General features: G+C 40.8%; 1 protein-coding gene across 22 annotated transcripts in view; it reads left to right on the top strand.

Annotated features, from left to right (window-relative positions):
- Window positions 1–776: 776 nt before the first annotated feature.
- The window catches only part of CAPRIN2 (caprin family member 2), a 48,145-nt gene continuing 27,695 nt past the window's right edge, over window positions 777–21,226 (top strand). For 6 of the 22 annotated variants that reach the window (XM_045072922.1, XM_045072926.1, XM_045072923.1 and 3 more), the window contains exons 1-4: window positions 823–967; window positions 2,092–2,357; window positions 4,737–4,799; window positions 17,013–17,099. In XM_045072922.1, the coding sequence (XP_044928857.1) occupies window positions 2,106–2,357; window positions 4,737–4,799; window positions 17,013–17,099 (402 nt within the window). In that variant the 5' untranslated portion in view covers window positions 823–967; window positions 2,092–2,105. Of the gene's footprint in view, window positions 1,070–2,091; window positions 2,358–2,719; window positions 2,835–3,168; window positions 3,281–4,736; window positions 4,800–15,448; window positions 15,514–17,012; window positions 17,100–21,226 lie in introns of those variants that run through there. The other 16 variants (XM_045072932.1, XM_045072931.1, XM_045072933.1 and 13 more) reach the window with 12 other exon arrangements.

Here is a 21,226-nt window from a genome sequence, read left to right as displayed (position 1 = left end):
TCCCAGATGTTGCTGGGTGCCCCCCCCCATTTGTTTGGTATGAGAAACGGCCGTGTATTTCCAGCTTTTTCTGTTAACTCTATGCAACCTTACCAGGATTTTTATCAGTCTTTTCTCTGAGCGCCAAAAGATCCAAAGCAGCAAATGACATAGCCTAAATAAACATAATCTTATATCGAGGGCTGCGCGGAGACTCACTCCGTTCTTACAGCAGTGTTGATTCGGGGCATTCTGCTCTCACAGGCTGAGTCCTTTCTGAAGAAACAGTGATCCCCCCCCCACCCCCCATTCTACTGCGAAGGACGGAATCTGGGAGGGCAAAGGCACGCCAGCATTTCAAGAATGCGCACCTAAACCCTCAGAGGCTCAAGCTCGTTTCACTGGCAATTCCACGAAGGGCGCGCTGCCCTTTTCCGAAGATCGAAATCACCTGTGCAAGGTCGCACATCCAGTAGTTACCGCATGCAATCAGCAAGGTCGGGCAGGGCTGCTGGGTCTACGGCCGCTTGGCTCTCGGCGACACACCGGGCTCACCCGGGGCCCCCCGCAATCTGCGCAATCGCGGGGAGAACGCGCCCTCTCGCGACCGAGTTCCCGCCGCAGCCGCGGCTGGAACAAACGCCCTCCCCGGCTGAGAGAAACCCGCGGCGGCGGCGCGGACTGGAGCACCGGAAGGAGGCGGTGCCGGGGCGGCCCGAGGATGCGCGTGCCGGCGGATGGGGGCGGGGCGCGCCTATATAAGCCCCGCGGGGCGGAAAGGGCGGGCCTGGGCGAGAGCGGCTGAGTCGGCGGAGCGCCGGGCGCCGCAGACGCCGCCAGCGAGGACAGGGCGGGGAGAGGGAGGAGGCGGGAGGAGGAGACGCAAGTGCGGGGTGGCGCCGGTCCACCTCCGCAGCTCTCCTGGCTCCCGCCGGCTTTCGAAGGCGGGCCCGGGCTGCGGCAGCGGCGGCCTCGGCGGCCTGCGGAGGTGAAGCCGAGCTGCGGCGGCCTGGGTCGACTCGGCGTGGGGAGGCGGCACCCCCAGCCCCTCCCCGGCCAGGGTGGGCAGAGCTGGGTGACCGCGGCGGCGGTGAGGTGGAAGGGCGGCTCGGCGTCCTCTGGGCGGGGCCGTCGAGGGCAGGTGGCCAGTCCGTTTTCTTCCAGGTCGACCTCCTCAGAGGCACCTGCAGAAGCGGCCCCAGCCTGGTGCCTTGGCGTCCGGAAGGCTGAGGGAAGGGCGGGGGTCGGTGCCCTCGGGGCGCTCAAGTGGCGCCCCGTAGAGGCGACTGTCACGCCTGCCCCTGCGGGGACTGAGGACCAGCGCTGGCCTGCATGGGGCCTGTTTTGCCCTTGGTTTGGGGGTGCTCCAGAAGGGGATGTGCGGGGTGTGGGGGGGCGTGTGTGGACCACTGACCTGGGCGGTGTAAGGCTCGCGAGGAGGAGCCTTTACACTGGTGTGGTGTGAATGGTTATGGCTTAACGGAACGGAAAACCAACCCGGGGCCCTTGCAAGTAACTCGCTACAAATGTCCAGTGGTGACGGACTTGCCTTGTAGGCCCCAGAACAAGTGAAAGGAAGTTCGGGGTCTTGTTCAAGAAGCAGCTCTAGAGTTAGTGAATGAGGCTTTAAAAGAATTGTGTGTTCGGGATGTTCTCTTAAATGGCGTTCTGATTGGGCTTGGGGTTAGTGGTGAGGGATAATGTAAAGAGATTTGAAAGACTGCCTTAGGGTTCTAATAGGGAGAATTTATTTTTTGTGTGTCATCATTTTACCATAGAAATTATTCAGAATGTGGATTGCCCTTACGAGAAAAGAGGAGCTCTGAAGCCATTGCTTGATGAGCAGTTCTCCCTCTGTGGAAAGTTGAATTTCTGGAAACATCCTCTGTATTGTAGATTTTGCCTACATAAAGGCGGTAGTGCTTGGCCTAATCGCATGAAAAGTAGTGAAATGGAGACACAGTACCTAATGCATAACTGTGTTTTGAGCTCAGTTCTATGGAAGAGAATTTTGAGGGATTGGGTCTAGACTTCACAGGGAAGTTAAAGCTTCTGTGTATGCCTCTACTCTGAATTTACTTTTATATCTGACTTTTTTCCTCCTTTCTTCAGCTTCATCTGTTTCAATGGTGCAACTCTCTTCATCTCCTTTTGGTTACCAGTCACCTTCAGGCCGTTCAGAGGAGGGAAGAGAGGGGAATATGAAGTCAGCCAAGCCTCAAGTGAACCACAGTCAGCATGGGGAAAGCCAGCGGGCCATGAGCCCCTTGCAGTCTGCTCTCAGTTCTGCTGCCTCTCCTTCCCAAGCATATGAGACATATATTGATAATGGACTCATATGCCTTAAACACAAAATTAGAAACATCGAGAAAAAGAAGGTAACTTTCTCCACCTCCCATCCTTGTATATGTACCATCTTTAATAAGGGTCAGGGAACTGACGTTTTTGCTTTCTGTCAGGGCTCACAGATCCTCTTTCATAAAAGATGTAACTAACCTTGGGATTTAGCTGGCTGAAAACATAAAAGCAGGTTAAATATTAGGTATATCAAACATTTTCTGTTTGACTTTTCAGCACAACTAAATACAGATATTCTTCATAGTAAAATTACGATGTATGCTGCTGTTGAAATACTTGAAGAGCTAGCAACTTGATGTCAGATTAATTCTTTGAGTATAGTATTAATGTTTCTTTTCATAGTTAAGTAATAGCCTGATTTTTTTTTTTTTTTTTTTTTTAGCTTATTTTCCCTGTGACTTTCTGCAGCAGTTGATATTGCAGTATAGCTGCTGCAGTCTTTGGAAGCTTCAGCGATGGTAGTGCCAGAAAATGTTTTAGCACTAGTTTTTGTGTTGGTAGGTGATCCTTCAAGATTGGTAGGTGAAACATTGTAGAAAGCCTTATAAAGAGACTCCTTTAATCAGTCTAACGTTACAGCAAATGCTGATGTAAAGAATCCAGCTCATTGCTTGTTTCCTGAGTCATGTAGCCTATGAAACAGTACTGCACGTTGCTTTGTTGTGTCATGATTCTCTTTTGCTTATGATAGTAAGGTGAGTGAGTGACTATCTGGACCTGGGAACTCTTACATATTTTTATTCTATGACTAGTTCAACCTTAGGAAAGTTGCTTTAATGGAGTGTGAAGAGATTAAGTCTTGACTGTTTCTTTTCCTTCCCCCACCCCAAGGTAGTGAAGATAGTGAAGAAGGCCAATTACTAATAGTTTCTCTGTAGCCCTAGCTCTCACCAGTTGTCTTTTGAATGCAAGCAGTTACGCAGCTGATTGCAAGTGCGATGAGGTGAGCTTGCGTGGGTCAGCACAAATTCCCTGCCACTATGGGAAACTAGTCAAAGCAGGATTTATTCAAAGCAGGATGTGTTGATGGAGACTCATTAATGTCTTCCTCCCTAGGCAGAGAAACTACGTGAATACTAATTCATAGTCTCTAGCTTAACTATAGTACTTCTTATTAATTTTGAATACTTATCTGGCCAGTACTAATGCTTTCATTTCAAGCTTCTGGAAAAGTACTTTAAAGCTGTGAAGCCAGTATGGGGAGGAGCCTAAATATTGCTTTTAGAATACCATAAGTGGGTCCGGTCATTATTATGGGACAATAAATGCCATTTGTCATGTACTGAAATAATCAAATTTAATATGAAAAAGAGCTTTGAATTAAGGCTATTTATAATGCTAGAGAAAATACCTTTTACATTTCTATACTCCATTAAGAAGTTTGTTATTGGAGGGGCACCTGGGTGGTGGTGCAGTGGGTTAAAGCCTCTGCCTTGGGCTCAGGTCATGATCCCAGGGTCCTGGGATTGAGCCCTGCATTGGGCTCTCTGCTCAGCGGGGAGCCTGGGAGCCTGCCCCCCCCTCGCTTGTGATCTCTTGTCAAATAAGTAAACAGAATCTGAAAAAAAAAAAAAACGTTTGCTATTAGACAAATGCCACATAATTCAACAAGTAACTACTACTTCAAGCATGAAGTTGGAGCAGAATTTCTCAGCCTAAATGCCATTGACATTTTGTGCCAGATAATTTTGTTGGTTGGGGGAGGGGCTATCCTCTGGATTGTAGGATGATTTGCAGCATCCCTGGCTTCTACTCACAAGATGCCAGTAGCCCTCTCCACCTCCTTTCCATCTTGCAAGTAGTGAGGACCAAAAATAATCTCTAGACATTTGTGTAGATCCCTGAGGGTCAAAATTGTCCCTGATTGAGCACCACTGGGTTAGGGGCATAGGATTGACTATTAAGTCCTCTGTGTTAAGTAGTCCTATTATAAATAGGGACCATGGGGACACCTGGGTGGCTCAGTGGGTTAAAGCCACTGAGCGTGGGTCATGATCCAGGGTCATGATCCAGGGTCCTGGGATCGGAGGGTCTGGGGATGGAGCCTTGCATCGGGCTCTGCTCGGCGGGGAGCCTGCTTCCTCCTCTCTCTCTGCCTGCCTCTCTGCCTACTTGCCATCTCTGTCAAATAAAATCTTAAAAAAAAAAAATAGGGGCCATGAAGAGAAAAGAGTTTTACTATTGCTTAACCTTTCTAATTCCAATTAATGTTGATTGTGTGTAGTATATTTTCTGTGACAAACCTTACCTACAATTGCTGCTTGCCTTACATACAGTAAACTATATCTTACAGATTAATAGCTTACTTCAAGAACTTTGTTTTCATAAGAATCAGTCTGTTATTTCATTCTTCAGAGTTTTATATCAGACTATAATAGATCTACGTTTCTCTTTTGTAGCTCAAACTGGAAGACTATAAGGATCGCCTGAAAAATGGGGAGCAACTTAATCCAGACCAGTTGGTAAGTGGTTTATGATCCTTCAGTCACACTTGCTGGTTTTGTTTTTTGTTTTTGTTTGTTCTTTTTCTTAATAAAACTTTAAATGGGTTTGGTGAGACCAAATATTTGATAAGACCAGTGAAGAAAATCAACTGGATTTTTCAAAAGACTGTCTTTATGAGATCTTACAGACTTCTTTTGCACTAGCAGAATGGGGGTGTGGTATGAATGGGGGTGTGGGTTGTTAATTTAAGAGTGAAAATGTAGACCATCACTAAGAGTTAGCTTATGGATTTAAACTTTTGCTGGTGTGGACTGAAGGAGAAGTTGGAGGAAAGAGTAATTTTCCACTGTTAACTGATTTATTTTAAAGGGGTCATCTCTCTGCTGTAAAATGTCAAAGAATATTTATTTTAGCTTGCATAGGTTTTCTCCTTTTGTTTCCCCTTAAGCCCTTTTGTGTTTTCTCCCTATTTTTCTAGATTGCTATGTCACCTCTCAGGAGGCGTGTTTATCTGCTATCTGGCCTTTTTCTTTTTTAAACCTTACTATAAAATATTTGCAACTTTCAAGAATATTGTTTAGGTATACCTGGTCACTGCAAGTTTATCTAATGTCATGAAAGTTTGTGCAATATGGAATTTTTAAAAAGTGCTTAATTGATGTTTGCCTGGTCATATCTCTTGGCTAAGAAGGGACAAAATTAAGTTATTTGATCTAGTTTGTAGATCTGTTGTCTTCATCTTTTTTAATTAAAATTTTTGGTTGTGTATCACGGATACTGGCATTGAAGGTCTTTTCCCTTGCCATCTTGACTCCTCTGCACTGGCCTAGAATTTTTGTAATGTAGTAAATTATAATTTCGCTGAGGCACAGATTTGAATTGTGTGAGCTCCGAGAATGATGTGGTCACATAGCTGGTGAGGGGACTTAGCTGGACATCCAGCATTTCAACATAGCTTTGTTTTCAAGTAGTCATGGTGTGTTCAATAATTTTTAAAGTGATAATACTTTCTTTGTGTAAATATCCTTGAAGGAAGTGTTCTGTTAGAGTAGTATGTGATTTTTGGGAAATAAGAGGGTTAGGATTAGGGAAGTAGGTGGTTTTCTTGGGAGCTCTTTATGTCAAGGATAAGCTATATTTCTGACTTCCAGCCAGGCAAACTCTGATCTCAGTCTTTTATTACTGTGTTCATAGCTACATGTTGCTTCTCTAGTAGTCACTTTGTTTTTTTTTTTAATAGTACTTTTTTTTAAAGGTTTTTTTTTTTTTTTTTTTGGGTCAGAGAGAGAGAGTGAGCAAGCAGGCAGGCACAAGCAGGGGGAGAGGCTGTCAGAGGGAGAAGCTGAGCAGGGAGCCTGGTGTGGGTCTCAATCCCAGGACCCTGGGATCATGACCTGCGCTGAAGGCAGCTGCTTAATGGACTGAGCCACCCAGGTGTCCCTATAGTATTCGCTTTGAATTCTCGAGTTGAGTGCTGATAACTGCCAAATTTACACTGCCAATAGATAAGTCCTGAGATTCCTGTGCTCAGTTGCCTATTTGGCATCTCCTGACTTTACCCTGACCTGTTCCTCCTCTAATCTTAGTGATGTCAGTTAATGGCTTGAGAAACTAGAAGGACCGAATTGGCCAAAAACCTTGGGGAATTTCTCATCTTTCTCCTGATACCACACATCTAGCCTATTAGCAAGGTCAGTTCTACCTTCAAGGTAAATCCAGAAACCGGCCATTTCTCAAATTTCACTTCTGCCATCCGGTCCAAGCCACATCATCTTTCATCTACATTTCTGTAATAGCTTCCTCACAGGTTTTTCTATTTCTGCTCTTTCTCCAAGTCTGTTCTCAACATGGTAACTTCAGTAATCTATTCAGATGCAAGTCAGTTGGACATTCCTCTGTTCAGATCGCCATTGGCTCCCATTATGGTGGCAAAATGTCCTTACTGTGGCCAATAAAGTCCTATGAAAGATGCTCCCTATTTCCTTTCACGTCTTTATTGTCTTTCTTGTGCTTCCATCCCTTACTAATTTCATTCCAGCTACACTGGCCTTCTTACTGTTCCTCAAACATCCAGGCATGCTTCTGCTTCAGGGCTTTTGCACATGCTGTTCCTAGTGCCTGGGGTGCTTTTCCCCCAGATGTCTAAATGGCTCAGTTTTCACCTCCTTCACCTTTTTATTTGAAGGTCATCTCAGTAAGGCTTGTCCTGACAACACAATACCTCCGTTCCCCCATTCAGACTCATTAGCACTTTGTTTTTTTAAGATTGTTTATTTGAGAGAGAGAAAATGAGCGTTAGAGTGGGGGGAGGGACAGAGGGAAAGTGGGAGAGAGATTCAGGCAGACCCTGCACTGAGTGTAGAGCCTACTTGGGGCTCCATCCCATGATCTTGAGATCATGACCTGACTCAAAATCAGGAGTCAGATGCTTACCTGACTGGGTCACCCAGGCGCCCTGCCTTGCTTCTCTCACCAACTGTAAAGTTTATTTTCTCTTTCTCTGAAAATATAGGTCCATTAACGTAGAGATTCTGTCTGTTGTTGTTTTCCTAGTACTTAGGATAGTTTAGAGCATAAAGTAGACATGTAATATACTTACTATGTCTAGATTTACTAAATATAAAATGATTGAATATTAGGTTTTTAGAGATAATTAAGCATACAGTTTGCAGTACTTTTGAGAACTAATACCTCATACAAGCAATGTATATTTGAGGTAGAAATTTAGAAAATGTGGGTAAATGGGAAGAAGAAAAATTTGTAATCTGACTCCTCAGAAAACTACCATCAGTAGTGTAGTATTTAATTAAAAAGTTCTAAGTTTTTGTTTCCTTTTGTGTGTGTGTGTGAGTAAAGTGATAGAAATTTATTAAGTGAAGATAGAGAAGAAGCTCTAAGTGAGAGGGGTCCCAACAGGGTTGTCAAATATATGCCTTTAGGGTTGGTCTTCTATATGGAAAGCTAACCCAAGAACTTAAAGCCTTTTAACATCTCTATTGGTAACACCTTCAATGGCTTACTTCCTTTTTAGGGACTGATTATTCTTTGTTGGTTACAGGTGATTATCATAAAGACACCCCCCCCCCATACCTAGGGCAGGGTGGTCGGATTTGTCCCCTTACCTCTGGTTTCTCCATATCTCCATATTTTGGGGTTTCAGTGAGCCTGATCACATAGCCCCCTCTGTATCTTTCCCTACCTAGCCTCACCTGTCCCTCACTGATCCTCTCCCTGAAATAGTAACCTTCACTGTGTGTTAGGGAATGGGGCCATGACCTTTCTGGCTGCTTCCCACTGAAATGGGGCAGTGAGCTGTGTGGCAGTTAGAACATACCTAGGGGCCGGTCCAGGAGCTTGTGGTTTGGCTCCAGGGTTTCACAATGGGCGGCAAACGGTATATGCATCAGCACGTGCAAAAGGATGAACATAAAGTATTGGGCTCAGAGTTATGATCATATCCCTTAGATAAGGTTCCCAATTCCCAATTTTGTCAAATAGATTAGTGGATAGCTTGATCTTATTTAATTGATCACAAATTCCTTTATTAACTAAGTTTTAAAGTTGGTAATAATTCACATAGTTCAGAAATTAGGAAATATTTTTTATTTATTTTTTGAAGATTCTATTTACTTGTGAGTGTGTGTGCAAGCATGAGTGGGGGGGAAGGGCAGAGGGAGAAGCAGACTCACCACTGAGCACTGAGCGGGATGTGGGATTTGATCCTGGGACTCCAGGATCATGATCTGAGCTGAAGGCAGTTGCTTAATTGACCGAGCCACCCAGGCATCCCTTGTTACTGTATATTGTTACAATTGTCCTATTTTATCGTTAATTTGTACTGTGCCTGATTTATAAATTTCATTGTAGGAATGTATGTATAGGGAAAGAAAAAATATATGTGAGGTTCAGTACTGGAGGGCCTGGCTCATTGGGCTCTCTGCTCAGTGGGAAGCTTGCTACCCACCCACCCCCGCCTGCCTCTCTGCCTACTTCTGATCTCTCTGTCAGTTAAATAAATAAATAAATAAATAAAATATGAGGTTCAGTACTTTCTGGTTTCAGGCATCTGTTGGGGTCTTGGAACATATCCCCAGTGGATAAGGGGGAACTATTGTAATGATTCCTAGTAGATTATGTATCTGTCCAGACTTCGTCTCCATAAGCAAGCAGTCCTTGCCTCCTCCTCTTCCTCTATTTTCTATACAATTTAGCTTAGCTATAGATGCTTTTGGGGACTTTATTCTTGCCCTTTTCTTTTTTTTTTTAATAGACTTTTTTGAGTGTTTAAGCAACCCTGAACAGAAAGTTAGAGTTACAGCCGTTGATCCCATATGTGCACTGCCTCCTCTGCCACCAACATTCCTTACGAGAGTAGTAATGTATGTTGTAATTGAACTTAAATTGACACATCTCAAGTCCATAGTTTACGTTAGGGTTTAGCTTATAGTTTTGTACATTCTGTGGATTTTTGACAAATGTATAATGGCATGTATCCACCATTACAATATTATGTAAAATAGTTTCACTGCTCTAAAAGTCTGCCTGCCCTGCTCCGTCTGTTCATCCGCTGTTTCCTTTTTAAATACCATGTCAGTGTTTCCATGATACGTTGTCTTTAAGGATTGAATTGTTCTCAACAGCCTGAGCCACACAGGTGCCCCTAGGGATTGAATTGTTCTTTGAAACTCTGAGCCTGGTTCTTTTTCTGGGTGGGAGGTATTTGAAAATATTCTCTATTTCTCTCTCTCACTTTTTTTTTTTTTTTGAAATTGATAAGCTTTTTCCTTTTTTTGGAGTCAACTTCTCAAAACTTTTCTTTGGAAATCACTTATTTCATCCAGTTTAAAAATTTTTTTTGCATAGTTTGGGGCAAAGTAATTTTTGGTGTAAGTCTATGGTACTTTCTGTTTATTTCTAGTTTTGTGTGGTTATGTTTTAAGTTAGCTAGTTTTTTGTTTTTTTAAAGCTGGAGTCCGGGTTTAGTTTTTCTCTTCTACTCCTTTTATCTTTTGCTTTTTTTTTGGTTTATTTGCTTCATTTTCTAACTTTGAATTGAGTGCTTAATTCCTTTGTTTCCTTTTTTCCCCCATTGGCCTGCATTTAAGGCTGGGAATTTTCCTTCAAGCATTGCTTCAGCTATAAGTTGGATACTGTATTTTCAGTATTATAGGCTAGAAATTTGTAATTTCAATTTGTATTTCTTCTTTAACCCAATGATGTTTTTAATATTGTAAATAAAGTTGTCTGTGATCTGCATGGCTATTATAACGTTTTTTGGTAGTAACTTTGAAGTAACTTGTCAAGACTAAGCTAAAGACTAAAAGATTTCATTCAGATTTTTAGCATGAACCTTAGATTTTTCCTTTGAAACAGTGAGAAGATTGTGGTTTTTTTTTTTTTTTTTTAAAGATTTTTATTTATTTGTTAGAGAGAGAGAGAGAGAGAGAGAGAGATACAGAGCGCAAGCACAGGCAGACAGAGTGGCAGGCTAGAGGCAGAGGGAGAAGCAGGCTCCCTGCTGAGCAAGGAGCCCGACGTGGGACTCGATCCCAGGACACTGGGATCATGACCTGAGCTGAAGGCAGCTGCTTAACCAACTGAGCCACCCAGGCATCCCATGAGAAGATTGTGTTTTTAAGATTTATTTAAGACCAGGAGAGGGAGCTGGCCTGGGCAGCAGCGCTTGAGCAGTGGGGAAGGGCAGAAGCTGACTCTCTGCTGAGCAAGGAGCAGCCTGTGGGTCTCAATCCCTGACCATGGGATCATGACCAGAGCTGAAGTTCTGGGTTTAACTGACTGAGCCACCCAGGCACCTAGTAAGAAGATTGTCTTTTTTGTTTTGTTTTGTTTTTTTAAATAAGATTTTATTTATTCATTTGACAGATAAGACATCTCAAGTAGGCAGAGAGGCAGGCAGGGGGTGGGGTGGGGTGGGGAGCAGGCTCCCCGCAGAGCAGAGAGCCCAATGCGGGGCTCGATCCCAGGACCCTGAGACCATGACCTGAGCCAAAGGCAGAGGCTTAACCCACTGAGCCACCCAAGCGCCCTGAGAAGATCGTCTTAATGAGGTTTTTTTAGAGTCCAACTTAACAACTTTAATGTCTATTTTGTTTCAGCCTGGGTTTGAAATGGAGAAGTGAGATTCAAGTGAGTGAGTGAGCAAATAGCAAGGGGCACTTTCAGCTTCATTGAAGTTTTTATTTTTAAAGAATTAGGGTTAAGAATTAGGGTTTGGTACTCATCTCTAGTTGCTGAACTCTGACCCTATGTTAAATTTACTGCATAATGCAAACCTCATTAAATAATACGGAATCTCTTCTGCTTTGTAGTCCCACAGCAACTGGCCTAGTCCAGTCACATCACCCAAATGTTATGTAGCCTTCCTAATTAATATCCTTGTCTTGAGACCTTCCTTTTCAGTTCACCAGTCCTATTCCCACTAGTGTCCTTTTCTTTTATTGGTTTTGAAACCAAAGTCTTAGAATATAATTCTGTTCAAAATTTTAAAAATTCTGTTTAGAATCTTTAGCATATTTGAGGCTATAATCATGTTCTGAACTTCCTTTTATTATTTCAGCAATAATACATTAAGTATTTTGCTGGGAGTTTCTGTGCTTAATGTGAGGGATATAACCTAAGGGGCAAATGTGATCCTTGACTTCATGGATATAGTGTGCTGGAAAAGAGAGGTGGGGAATAAGTAAATACAAATATGATGGATGTTAGGGTGAAGTACGGGGTGATAATGGATTATAATGAGGAATCTAACCTAGTTTGGAGAATTGAGGACAGCTTCCTTGAGAAAGAAGTGCTTTAGTTAAGACCTAAAAAATGTATTGGACTTAGCAAGTTAAAATGGGAAAGGAGGAAGAGCAGGCTAGGCAGATGCCAGCATGTGTTGAGGGCCTGAGTAGGAAAAGAATGTTTTTACAAAGAGCCTTTCTAGGAAACTGGAAAGAAAGGCAATATGGATAGAGTAATGTAGTTAGAGGGGGGAAGCCACATGCACTTCTTTGTTTGCCATTTAAAGACTTTGTGCTTTTTCTTAAGGTTATCAGAAATGATATGGATAGGTTTTAAGCAGAGCATGACTACAGATTTATAATTAAAGGAAATAACTTTGTAGCATGAGTAATGGTTTAGAGATGGTAAGTGTGGGTGTAAGGAGACCAGATAAAGGTTGACTGTATTCTGGGTCTGAGGCTATAGGTATCTTGCTGGTACCAAGGCAGCAGCAGAGGGGTTTGAGTAAAGTAGCTGGATTTGAGAGGTAGAATTAACATAGCTTGGTGACAGGATGTAGGAGTAGAGGGAAGAGCCAAGAATGGTTTCCGGGTTTCTGGCTCGAACACTTGGATTGATAGCAAAAACCATTTGTTGGGCCTGGAAACACTGGGGGAGAAGAACACTGGCCTGAAACACTGGGAGGCTAGGATAAAGAGCCCAATTTTGGATGTTTTTTTTTTTAAAGATTATATTTATTTATTTGACAGAGAGAAATCACAAGTAGATGGAGAGGCAGGCAGAGAGAGAGAGGGAAGCAGGCTCTCTGCTGAGCAGAGAGCCCGATGCGGGACTCGATCCCAGGACCCTGAGATCATGACCTGAGCCGAAGGCAGCGGCTTAACCCACTGAGCCACCCAGGCGCCCCTGGATGGTTGTTTTTAATGTGCCTGTGAAACATTAAGGGTTGATGTGTAGTATTTAAGATACAGGTTTGAAGCACAGAGGATTTTTTTTTTTTTTAAAGATTTTATTTATTTATGTCAGAGACACTGTGAGAGAGGGAACTCAAGCAGGGGGAGTGGGAGAGGGAAAAGCAGGCTTCCCGGTGAGCAGGGCTGGATCCCCAGGACCCTGGGCTCATGATCTGAGCTGAAGGCAGATGCTTAACAACTGAGCCATCCAGGTGCCCTGGAGCACAGAGTTTAGTCTACAGATTTGTCATCTGTATGGCTGCTAAGTAAAACCATGAGAAAAGATGAGACTGTCTTGGGTGAGAACATAGAAAGGAAAAGAGCCTAGGATTATTGATGTTTGAATAATAACGGCTAAAAATACTTCTAGTGAACTTACCTTAGGGGTCAGGCATCATTTTGAGTGATTTATAAATTATGAAATCATTTGAGTTGCCCAACATCTCTCTGATGTAGGTCCTGTTTATTTCATAAATGCTAAAAACTGAGGTGAGAGAAGGTAATAGAAAAATTACTGGCAAATAGCTGGAGAAATGGGAGAAGAATGGAAGTGTAGTGTTATTAAAAACAGATGTTTGTAAAGCCAGAGGATGACTTCATCTTGAAGTTCTGAGAAGTAAACCAAAACAAGAGCTATAAAAGATCTGTGGGTTTGAAAGGTGGATTGATATTGCTGATTTTGGCCAAGACAATTCTGGTAGAATGGTGGAAACAGAGTCCAGGTTGATTAGGGCTGAAGAGGAAATGGACTGTGTAGACATTTTTGAAATTTTTCTGAGACTGGAAGGAGGTGGTTGCCAAAAAGACACTTTTTATTTTTCTAATTTAAGCTGGAGGAGACTTGAACTTTTTAAAATGCTGGTTTAAGCATGAGCTGAGAGGGAAAAACTCAAAGATTTTTAAACGGGAATCACAGAGTAAGATTTCTTACGAAAGGGTAAGTGAAAAGGATCCAGGGCACAGGTAGAAGGATATCTTCTCCAGTAAACAAGGAAAGGGAGGAAGAAAGGATGGATCACATTGGATAATGGAAAGTTGAGATAGTTCTCTCTGATGCTGCTTTTCTTGAATCAAAGTTAATACCATTTAGGATAAATATTGCGGGGGGTGGGGAGTATATTCCCTTCTGGTTTTAACATACCTCTGAGGGATGTATACTGATTGTGTTGTCTGTGCATTCTTGGCTCAGTAGTTGGAATGCTTCTTCGTTATTTTTATTATGAAACATGATCCCAATGAAGTGCTGTATGTAGGTTATATTGCACCATAAAGCAGGCATCAGAATCCACCACTCAACTCCAGCAGTACGTTACTAGCACCACTGAAGCTCCTTCCAGTCCTTTATCTTTGCTGTAGCCTGACTCTAAACTCTCTACCACCATTTCCTTGGTTTATTTATTTATTTATTTTTAAAGATTTTATTTATTTATTTGACAGAGAAAGATCACAAGTAGGTGGAGAAGCAGGCAGAGAGAGAGAGAAGCAGGCTCCTCGCTGAGCAAAGAGTTGGATGTGGGGCTCAATCCCAGGACCCTGAGATCATGACCTGAGCCAAAGGCAGAGGCTTTAACCCACTGAGCCACCCAGGCACCCCTCCTTGGTTTATTTTAATAGTACTTGCTTGTTGCCCTGAAATCTGTCAGAATTGCTCTCTTCCATCTTTTATTTACTTATTTATTTTTTAAAGAGTTGATTTATTTGACAAAGAGAGAGACAGCGAGAGAGGGGACACGAGCAAAGGGAGTGAGAGAGGGAGAAGCGGGCTTCCTGCTGAGTAAGGAGCCTGATGTGGGACTCGATCCCAGGACTCGGGACATGACCTGAGCAGAAGGCAGATGCCTAATGACTGAGCCACCTAGGCACCCTCTTGTATCTTTCAATAAATGTTATCTTATTATATGTTCTGCAGTTTGCCTTTTTCATTCATTAAGTTTAGGATTTTTATGTTAATGAAAGTAATTAAATTGCTTTACTCAGTAGTAGTTTTGTAAGTAGACCATCTTCTACTTTGAGCAAGCTTAACACTTGTTACTGAGACACAAAGGCAAGGTTTTTTCAGGTTATATACCTATCCTGGACTGCAGGGTATGCCCGTAGTTAACTTCATAATATAAAAATGCTATACTCTTCCAAAATGATTTTACTAATCTATGCTAATACTGGTAGTATCATAGGAGTTTTTACTGTTCTGTATCTTTGTAAAGATCAGGGCACCTGGGTGATTCATTTGGTTAAGCATCTGCGTTTGGCTCGGGTCATGATCCCAGGGCCCTGGGATGGAGCCCCGGGCGGGGTGGGGGGCTCCCTGTTCAGTGGGGAGTCTGCTTCTCCCTCTCCCTTTGTTCCTCCCCTCTGCTCATGCTCCCTCTCTCTGTCAAATAAATAAATAAAATCTTTTTTTTTTTTAAAGATTTTATTTATTCATTTGATAGAGATTACAAGTAGGCAGAAAGGCAGGCAGAGAGAGAGGGGAAAGCAGACTCCTCGCTGAGCGGAGAGCCCGATGCGGGGCTCAATCCCAGGACCCCGAGACCATGACCCGAGCCGAAGGCAGAGGCCCAACCCACTGAGCCACCCAGGTGCCCCAATAAATAAAATCTTAAAATATTTAGTATTATTAGACTATGTTAAAACTGGTTTTTGAAGTATCACGTACATAAAATTAACCCATTTTAATTGTGTATGTGAATGATTTCTAGTAAATTTGTAGAGTATGCAACTTCATGATAGTCCAGTTTTCAAACACTTCCGTAACCCCTCCAAGTTCCTTTTTGTGTCCTTACTTGCTTTCTAACTCTAAGTTTCTTTTCTGGATCTTTCTATAAGATAGTCTTTCCCACATGGTTTCTTTGACTTAGCATTGTTTATGAGGTTCACCTTTGGTATAGCATATATCAGTAATTCATTTCTTATTGCTGATGAGTGTTCCTTTGAATGGTTATACCACATTTTGTTTATCCGTTTACCAGTTGCTGGATATTTGGATTGTTTTTATTTGGGGCCATCAGGAATATGCTGCTATACAAATTTGCATGTAAGTCTTTATGTGGACAAATATTTTCATTTCTTTTGGGTAGATAGCTATAAGTGGAATACTGTATTTATGAAGACTTAAAAATTTTTTTTTAAAAGATTTTATTTATTTATTTGACAGAGACACTGCGAGAGAGGGAACATAAGTGTGGGAGGGGAGGGGGAGAAGCAGGCTTCCTGCTGAGCAGGGAGCCCAATGTGGAACCCGTTCCCAGGACCCTGGGACCATGACCTGAGCCGAAGGCAGACACTTAATGACTGAGCCATCCAGGCGCCCTTAAAATATATCTTTTATGTGGCTAGACAATTTCCCTATCTTCTTCTGTTTCATATTATTGTTCTTCCATATAGATTTCAATTAAAGTCCCATTAAAAAATCTACCCTTTGTCTAATTACCAACTTTGTTCACCAATGAAATCTTTTTTTGTTCATCTATGATATTTTAAAAAAACCCTTAAATTTACAGTATTTCTGTTACAGTACTTAGTTTTGTCTGTTACAGGTAATTGTTTACAAATCTTTTCTACTATAGAATAAATTTTTTTTTTTTCTTGGAAAACTATTTGAGAGAGAGGGAGAGTGCCTGCATTTGGCAGTGGGTAGAGGAAGAGAATATTCAAGCTCCCTGCTGAGCGTGGAGCCCAACATGAGGCTTAATTCCATGACCCATGAGATCATGACCTGAGCCAAACCTGAGAGTTGCATGATCAACTAACTGAGCCACCCAGGCGCCTCCGATTTTTTGAAGTTGCTTATTCATCTGTGTGATCCTTACTATGCTTCTTGTGTACTGTATTTGAGTAGTGAATCAATATTGACAGGAATTCTGATGGCTTATTGCTCCTAAGAACAACAGATCTCTGTGACTTTATATCTTATAGATAGGAACTCAGCTTCAGCTCTGTTATTATAGCTCAGATTTCTGGTATAAAAATTGAATTTTTAGGGCACTTGGGTAACTCAGTTAAGCCTCTGCCTTTGGCTCAGGTTGTGATCCTAGGGTCCTAGGGTCAAGCCCCATGTCAGGCTCTCTGCTCAGCAGGGAACCTGCTTCTCCCTGTCCCTCTGCATGTTCCACCTGCTTGTGCTTTCTCTCTCTGTGTCAAATAAATGGATAAAATCTTTTTAAAAATTGAATTTTTATATTTAATTTTTAGATTTTTTATTTGGAGGGAGTGAGGGGCAGAGGGGGAGAGAGAATCTCAAGCAGGGGCTCAGTCTGACAACCCTGAGGCCATGACCTGAGCCAAAACAAAGAGTCAGATACTTAACTGATGGAGCCACATAGGCACCCCTAAAAACTGAATTTTTAAATTTAACTTTATATGTAACTTCTATTAAATGCTCTATCTCCTTCTTACTTTTTTGAGTATATATAATAAATGGGCTAGTTCATAAAGTTTTAAGTCTTCTCTATTATTTTTATAGGAACACTTAGATTCTGACATATTGGTACTTAGAAGTTAACAGAATTGATGTTTTCTTATCCTATTTGGTAGGAAGCGGTAGAAAAATATGAAGAAGTATTACATAACTTAGAATTTGCCAAGGAACTTCAGAAAACCTTTTCTGGACTGAGCCAAGATGTGAGTATGTTTTCTTTGCTTTTTCTGAAACTACTGTATTGATCTTGAGGAGAATATTAGTGTCCATTAATGATGTTTGGTTATCTTCCATCTAATTCCTGCTGATATTTTATTGGGATTGACAATAGCTAATGAAGAATTACTGTTTCCAGATTTCTGGAATCTCACACAAAATCATATCTGAATATGAGATACCATGAATAAAGTATTAGTTCTCTAAATATGTATTCACTGTGGTGTTATGGCAACCATTGAGAAGGGTAATAACAGCTATTTAATAAATACATTTATGAGCAAGATTTTATTTATTTATTTTTAAGCAGTCCTTTTTTATTTTTATTCATTTATTTTTTAGAAAAGTAAGAGGGAGAGGAAGGGGCAGAGGAAGAGGGATAATATAAACAGGCTTGAGATCATGACCTGAGCTGAAGTCAGGAGTTAGACACAGCCGACTGAGCCACCCAGACAGTTCTATGGAAGAGATTTTAGAATATAGGTTTATAAATTTATGTAGCATATGCTTATAGGTTTAGCATTATTTAACATATTAGGAAACAGAATTGGTAAACTTTTTCTTGAGACCATGATAGCTAATACCAGGAAGATTTGTGATATTTGTTAAGAGTCTGGTTTCACAGCTTGATATATTCTTTGTGTTGGCAGTTGAAATTTTTATCTCTGACAGATTTAGTTAGTAATTAATATGAAGTAATTAATATGAAGACTTAAGCATTCATTAATGAGGTATTCTAAGCTGCTTTAGAATTGTATTAAAAGGCCCTTCAGAGATCATGTTTTAACAATTAAGGAAATTTTTTTTTGTAAATTCATTTCTGTGGTGGGGAGCATACTTCCTAAGATCGTACTTTTTGTGAATTCCACAGTTACTTAAATATTTGTAGGCTATTTTATTTATTTTGAGAGAGAGACAGAGACAATACGAGCAGGGAGAGAAATAAGCAGATTCCTGAAAGAGTGCAGAGCTTAATGCAGGGCTGGATTCCAGGACCCTGAAGTCATGACCTGAACCTAAGTCAGATGCTTAACTGACAGAGCCACCTGGGTGCCCCTGGATATTTTCTTCTTGTGTGGTAAACTAAAATTCTCTTTTTTATCCTCTGGCATCAAAAACCCTCCAAAACAAAAAAAGCTAACATAATAATTTCTAGTCTGAAGACATCTACCATCTCAATCTTTGTAATATCCTTGCTTTCTCTGGATGTTTGACTTAACTTTCAGAAGGTAGTGTGTAAATGTGAAGTAGCTGGATACAGAGCCATTACCTTCTGTTTTCTGGATAATTCTGTTAATGCAAGTTTAAGATTGGGGCACATAGTGGCTCAGTTGAAAAGAGCCTCTTTCTTGATCATAGGGTGGTGAGTTCAAGCCCCACATTGGGGGAGGACCTACTTAAAAAAAAGTCTAATGGGCGCCTACATGGCTCAGTTGGTTAAGTGACTGCCTTTGGCTCCTGGGATCCAGTCCTGCATCAGGCTATCTGTTCAGCAGGGAGTCTGCCTCTCCTTTTGACCCTCCCATTCTCGTGCTCTCTCTCTCGATCTCAATCTCTCTCAAATAAAATCTTAAAAAAAAAAGATAAAAAAAATAATTAAAAAAAGTCTAAGGTGATACTATGGTGACAACCATAGTGTATTTTAACTCAAGTTTACTCATTTATCACTTAATTCTAGTACTTTCTGTGAATTCCACAGTTACTTAAATATTTGTAGGCTATTTTAGATACTACTTTAGATACTACTTTTATTTTTATTTTTATTTTTTAAAAATTTTTATTTATTTATTTGATAGACAGAGATTAGAGATTGATAGAGAAGCAGGCTCCCCGCTGAGCAGAGACCCGGATGTGGGGCTTGATCCCAGGACCCTGAGACCATGACCTGAGCCAAAGGCAGAGGTTTTAATCCACTGAGTCACTCAGGCACCCCTAAATACTACTTTTAAATCAAGTTTTTTCTTATACATGTATGATTACCCATCCCATGTTAGGTTTATTTAGTTTTGACCCACTTCACTATAAGTAAACATTTCATCTCTTTTCTCTGGTTGGATGTTTGGAAGTTTACTTTTGTAATACTTAAAATTTTCTATTACCTCTCTTTACTGAAGTTATTTGATAATTTTAGTTTTTTATTCAGGTGTTTATTTTTTCAAAGTATGATGGTTTTTTAAATTTTTAGATTTAAATTTTTAAAAAAACACTTCCCATGTACCAGGTACTTAATGTAAGTTCACTTGATTTTTTTAGCAACCTAGGAAATAGATACATTATAGTGCCATTTTATAGGTAAGAAATATGATGCTAAGAACAAAAGGAAAAAATCATATTGCCAGTTAATGGTAGAGTGAGGATAGGGCTCTATTTTTTGCTCCTAAGTACCATGTTCTTTATATTAGGATATAGTATCTTTCTATATACATGTTCTTCCACTGCTCTTGTCTAGAGGTAGTTACCAGTTCACCAAATTATATTGATAACCATTAGGTTATTTTTTTTCTCATTTATACTGTGGGTTTACTTTCACTTTAGGTGAGGTGTTAAAGTACATTGGAACATGCCTTAAAGCTGCTTGCCAATTACCTTCTAGCATAGTAATTTTTGGACTTTCCTTTTACTAGAGTTTTTCTTTTGTCATATCTCTTTTTATGGGAGTCAGTTTTGCAGTGTATAACATTTTCTATCCCTTCAAACTAAATTTGGAAGCCTTTCTTTTCTTCCCAGCTCTATCTGTCTTCAAGACATGAGCTCTGTCCATTGGTGGAAATTTATCATTCTAAGAGGAATCACTTCATGTGATCTTCCTTCTTTACAAATCAGTCCTCAGCTGAAAGAAGAGAAGAAAATGTATCCTGATTTCTTAGTTTCTATAGAAATAAGGAGAAATAGTCTGTTGTCCGTAGTTTCCCGATTATGGTGTAGAAAACAACATACTTTCTTGGCACTTGATTGATTCAATAAATATTTGAGGTCCTGTCATCTGTCAGGCTCTCTGCTGGGCACTATTGATACATATTGGTAAACAACAGAGATATAGTCCCTGTCATCACAGATCTGAAACCTAATTGAGATACATCTAAATAAAAGGTAACCATTTAATAGGTACTTTGATAGGGGAAGTTCAGGGTATCCTGAGCCTGTAAGAACATTTACTACAGCCTAGGGAATGGCTAAGAACAGTTCTGAGGTAATCCTAGGATATAAACTTGAAGATGCCCTCTGTGTCAGTTGCTTTTCCTTGTACCATCATGAAATTTTCCCAGAAGAATCCCACTGTCTTGGAGAACTAGAATTGCCCCCTCTATTCACTTTCCTCCTCTCAAGCAGAAATGGGGAGTCCTGTAGTTGTGGTAAATGTTTTTGGGGTAAGTCCATATTGAAGTCTTGGAGAAGGCATTTCTGAGCCTTTACCATCCTGAAAATATCCTAGCTCACATAATCCCAACCAGTCCATTTCTCATTCTCAGAATTTTACCTTTACTTACTGTCTCTTGTCCTTGGTAGTAGCACAAGTTAAATTTATTAAGTGACTTTCATACCCCCTAGAAAGGAATTAATAATGCCATAATGAATCTTTCCCCTGAGGTTTCCTCTCATTTTAATCTGTTAGGATTTATGAACATGTCTTCTGTAGAGTTTTAAATATGATGATATACCAAAGTACTTTAATCTCATATAGGCAAAATGTTCTTTTAGATTTTTGTTTGTTCTCTTAATCTTCATAACTTGGAAAATATCTAGTATGATGGAAATACTACAATTAGAGGAACAACTGGGGAGAAAAGACCTTCTAGGTTTCTTACTGGAAATAGATGATACTTTTTATTAATTGGTAGTTTATGGACTTCTGGGGCCCATGTGTTATATCAGACTTTAAGGGATTATGGTTCTGAGCTTTAGAGTATAGACTCAGTGCTGCTTAGTCTGCATACATATTTGTTTGATGGAAAATTTATGTTCTGCTAACTGACCGTATATGTTTGGTTAGCTAAATAATGAAAAATACAGCTCCATCCAGACTGATGAACTATTATGAAAATACCTCAGTTTAACCTAAAAACTATTTGGTATGAATGTTTTAGCGTTATGCTTGTAAGACATTTTATTTTTG

The sequence above is a fragment of the Mustela putorius genome, unplaced genomic scaffold (genome assembly GCF_011764305.1).
Source record: "Mustela putorius furo isolate JIRA1106 unplaced genomic scaffold, ASM1176430v1.1 tig00537227_pilon_pilon_pilon, whole genome shotgun sequence".
NCBI lineage: Eukaryota > Metazoa > Chordata > Mammalia > Carnivora > Mustelidae > Mustela > Mustela putorius.
This window is presented reverse-complemented; position numbering and strand designations above follow the sequence as displayed.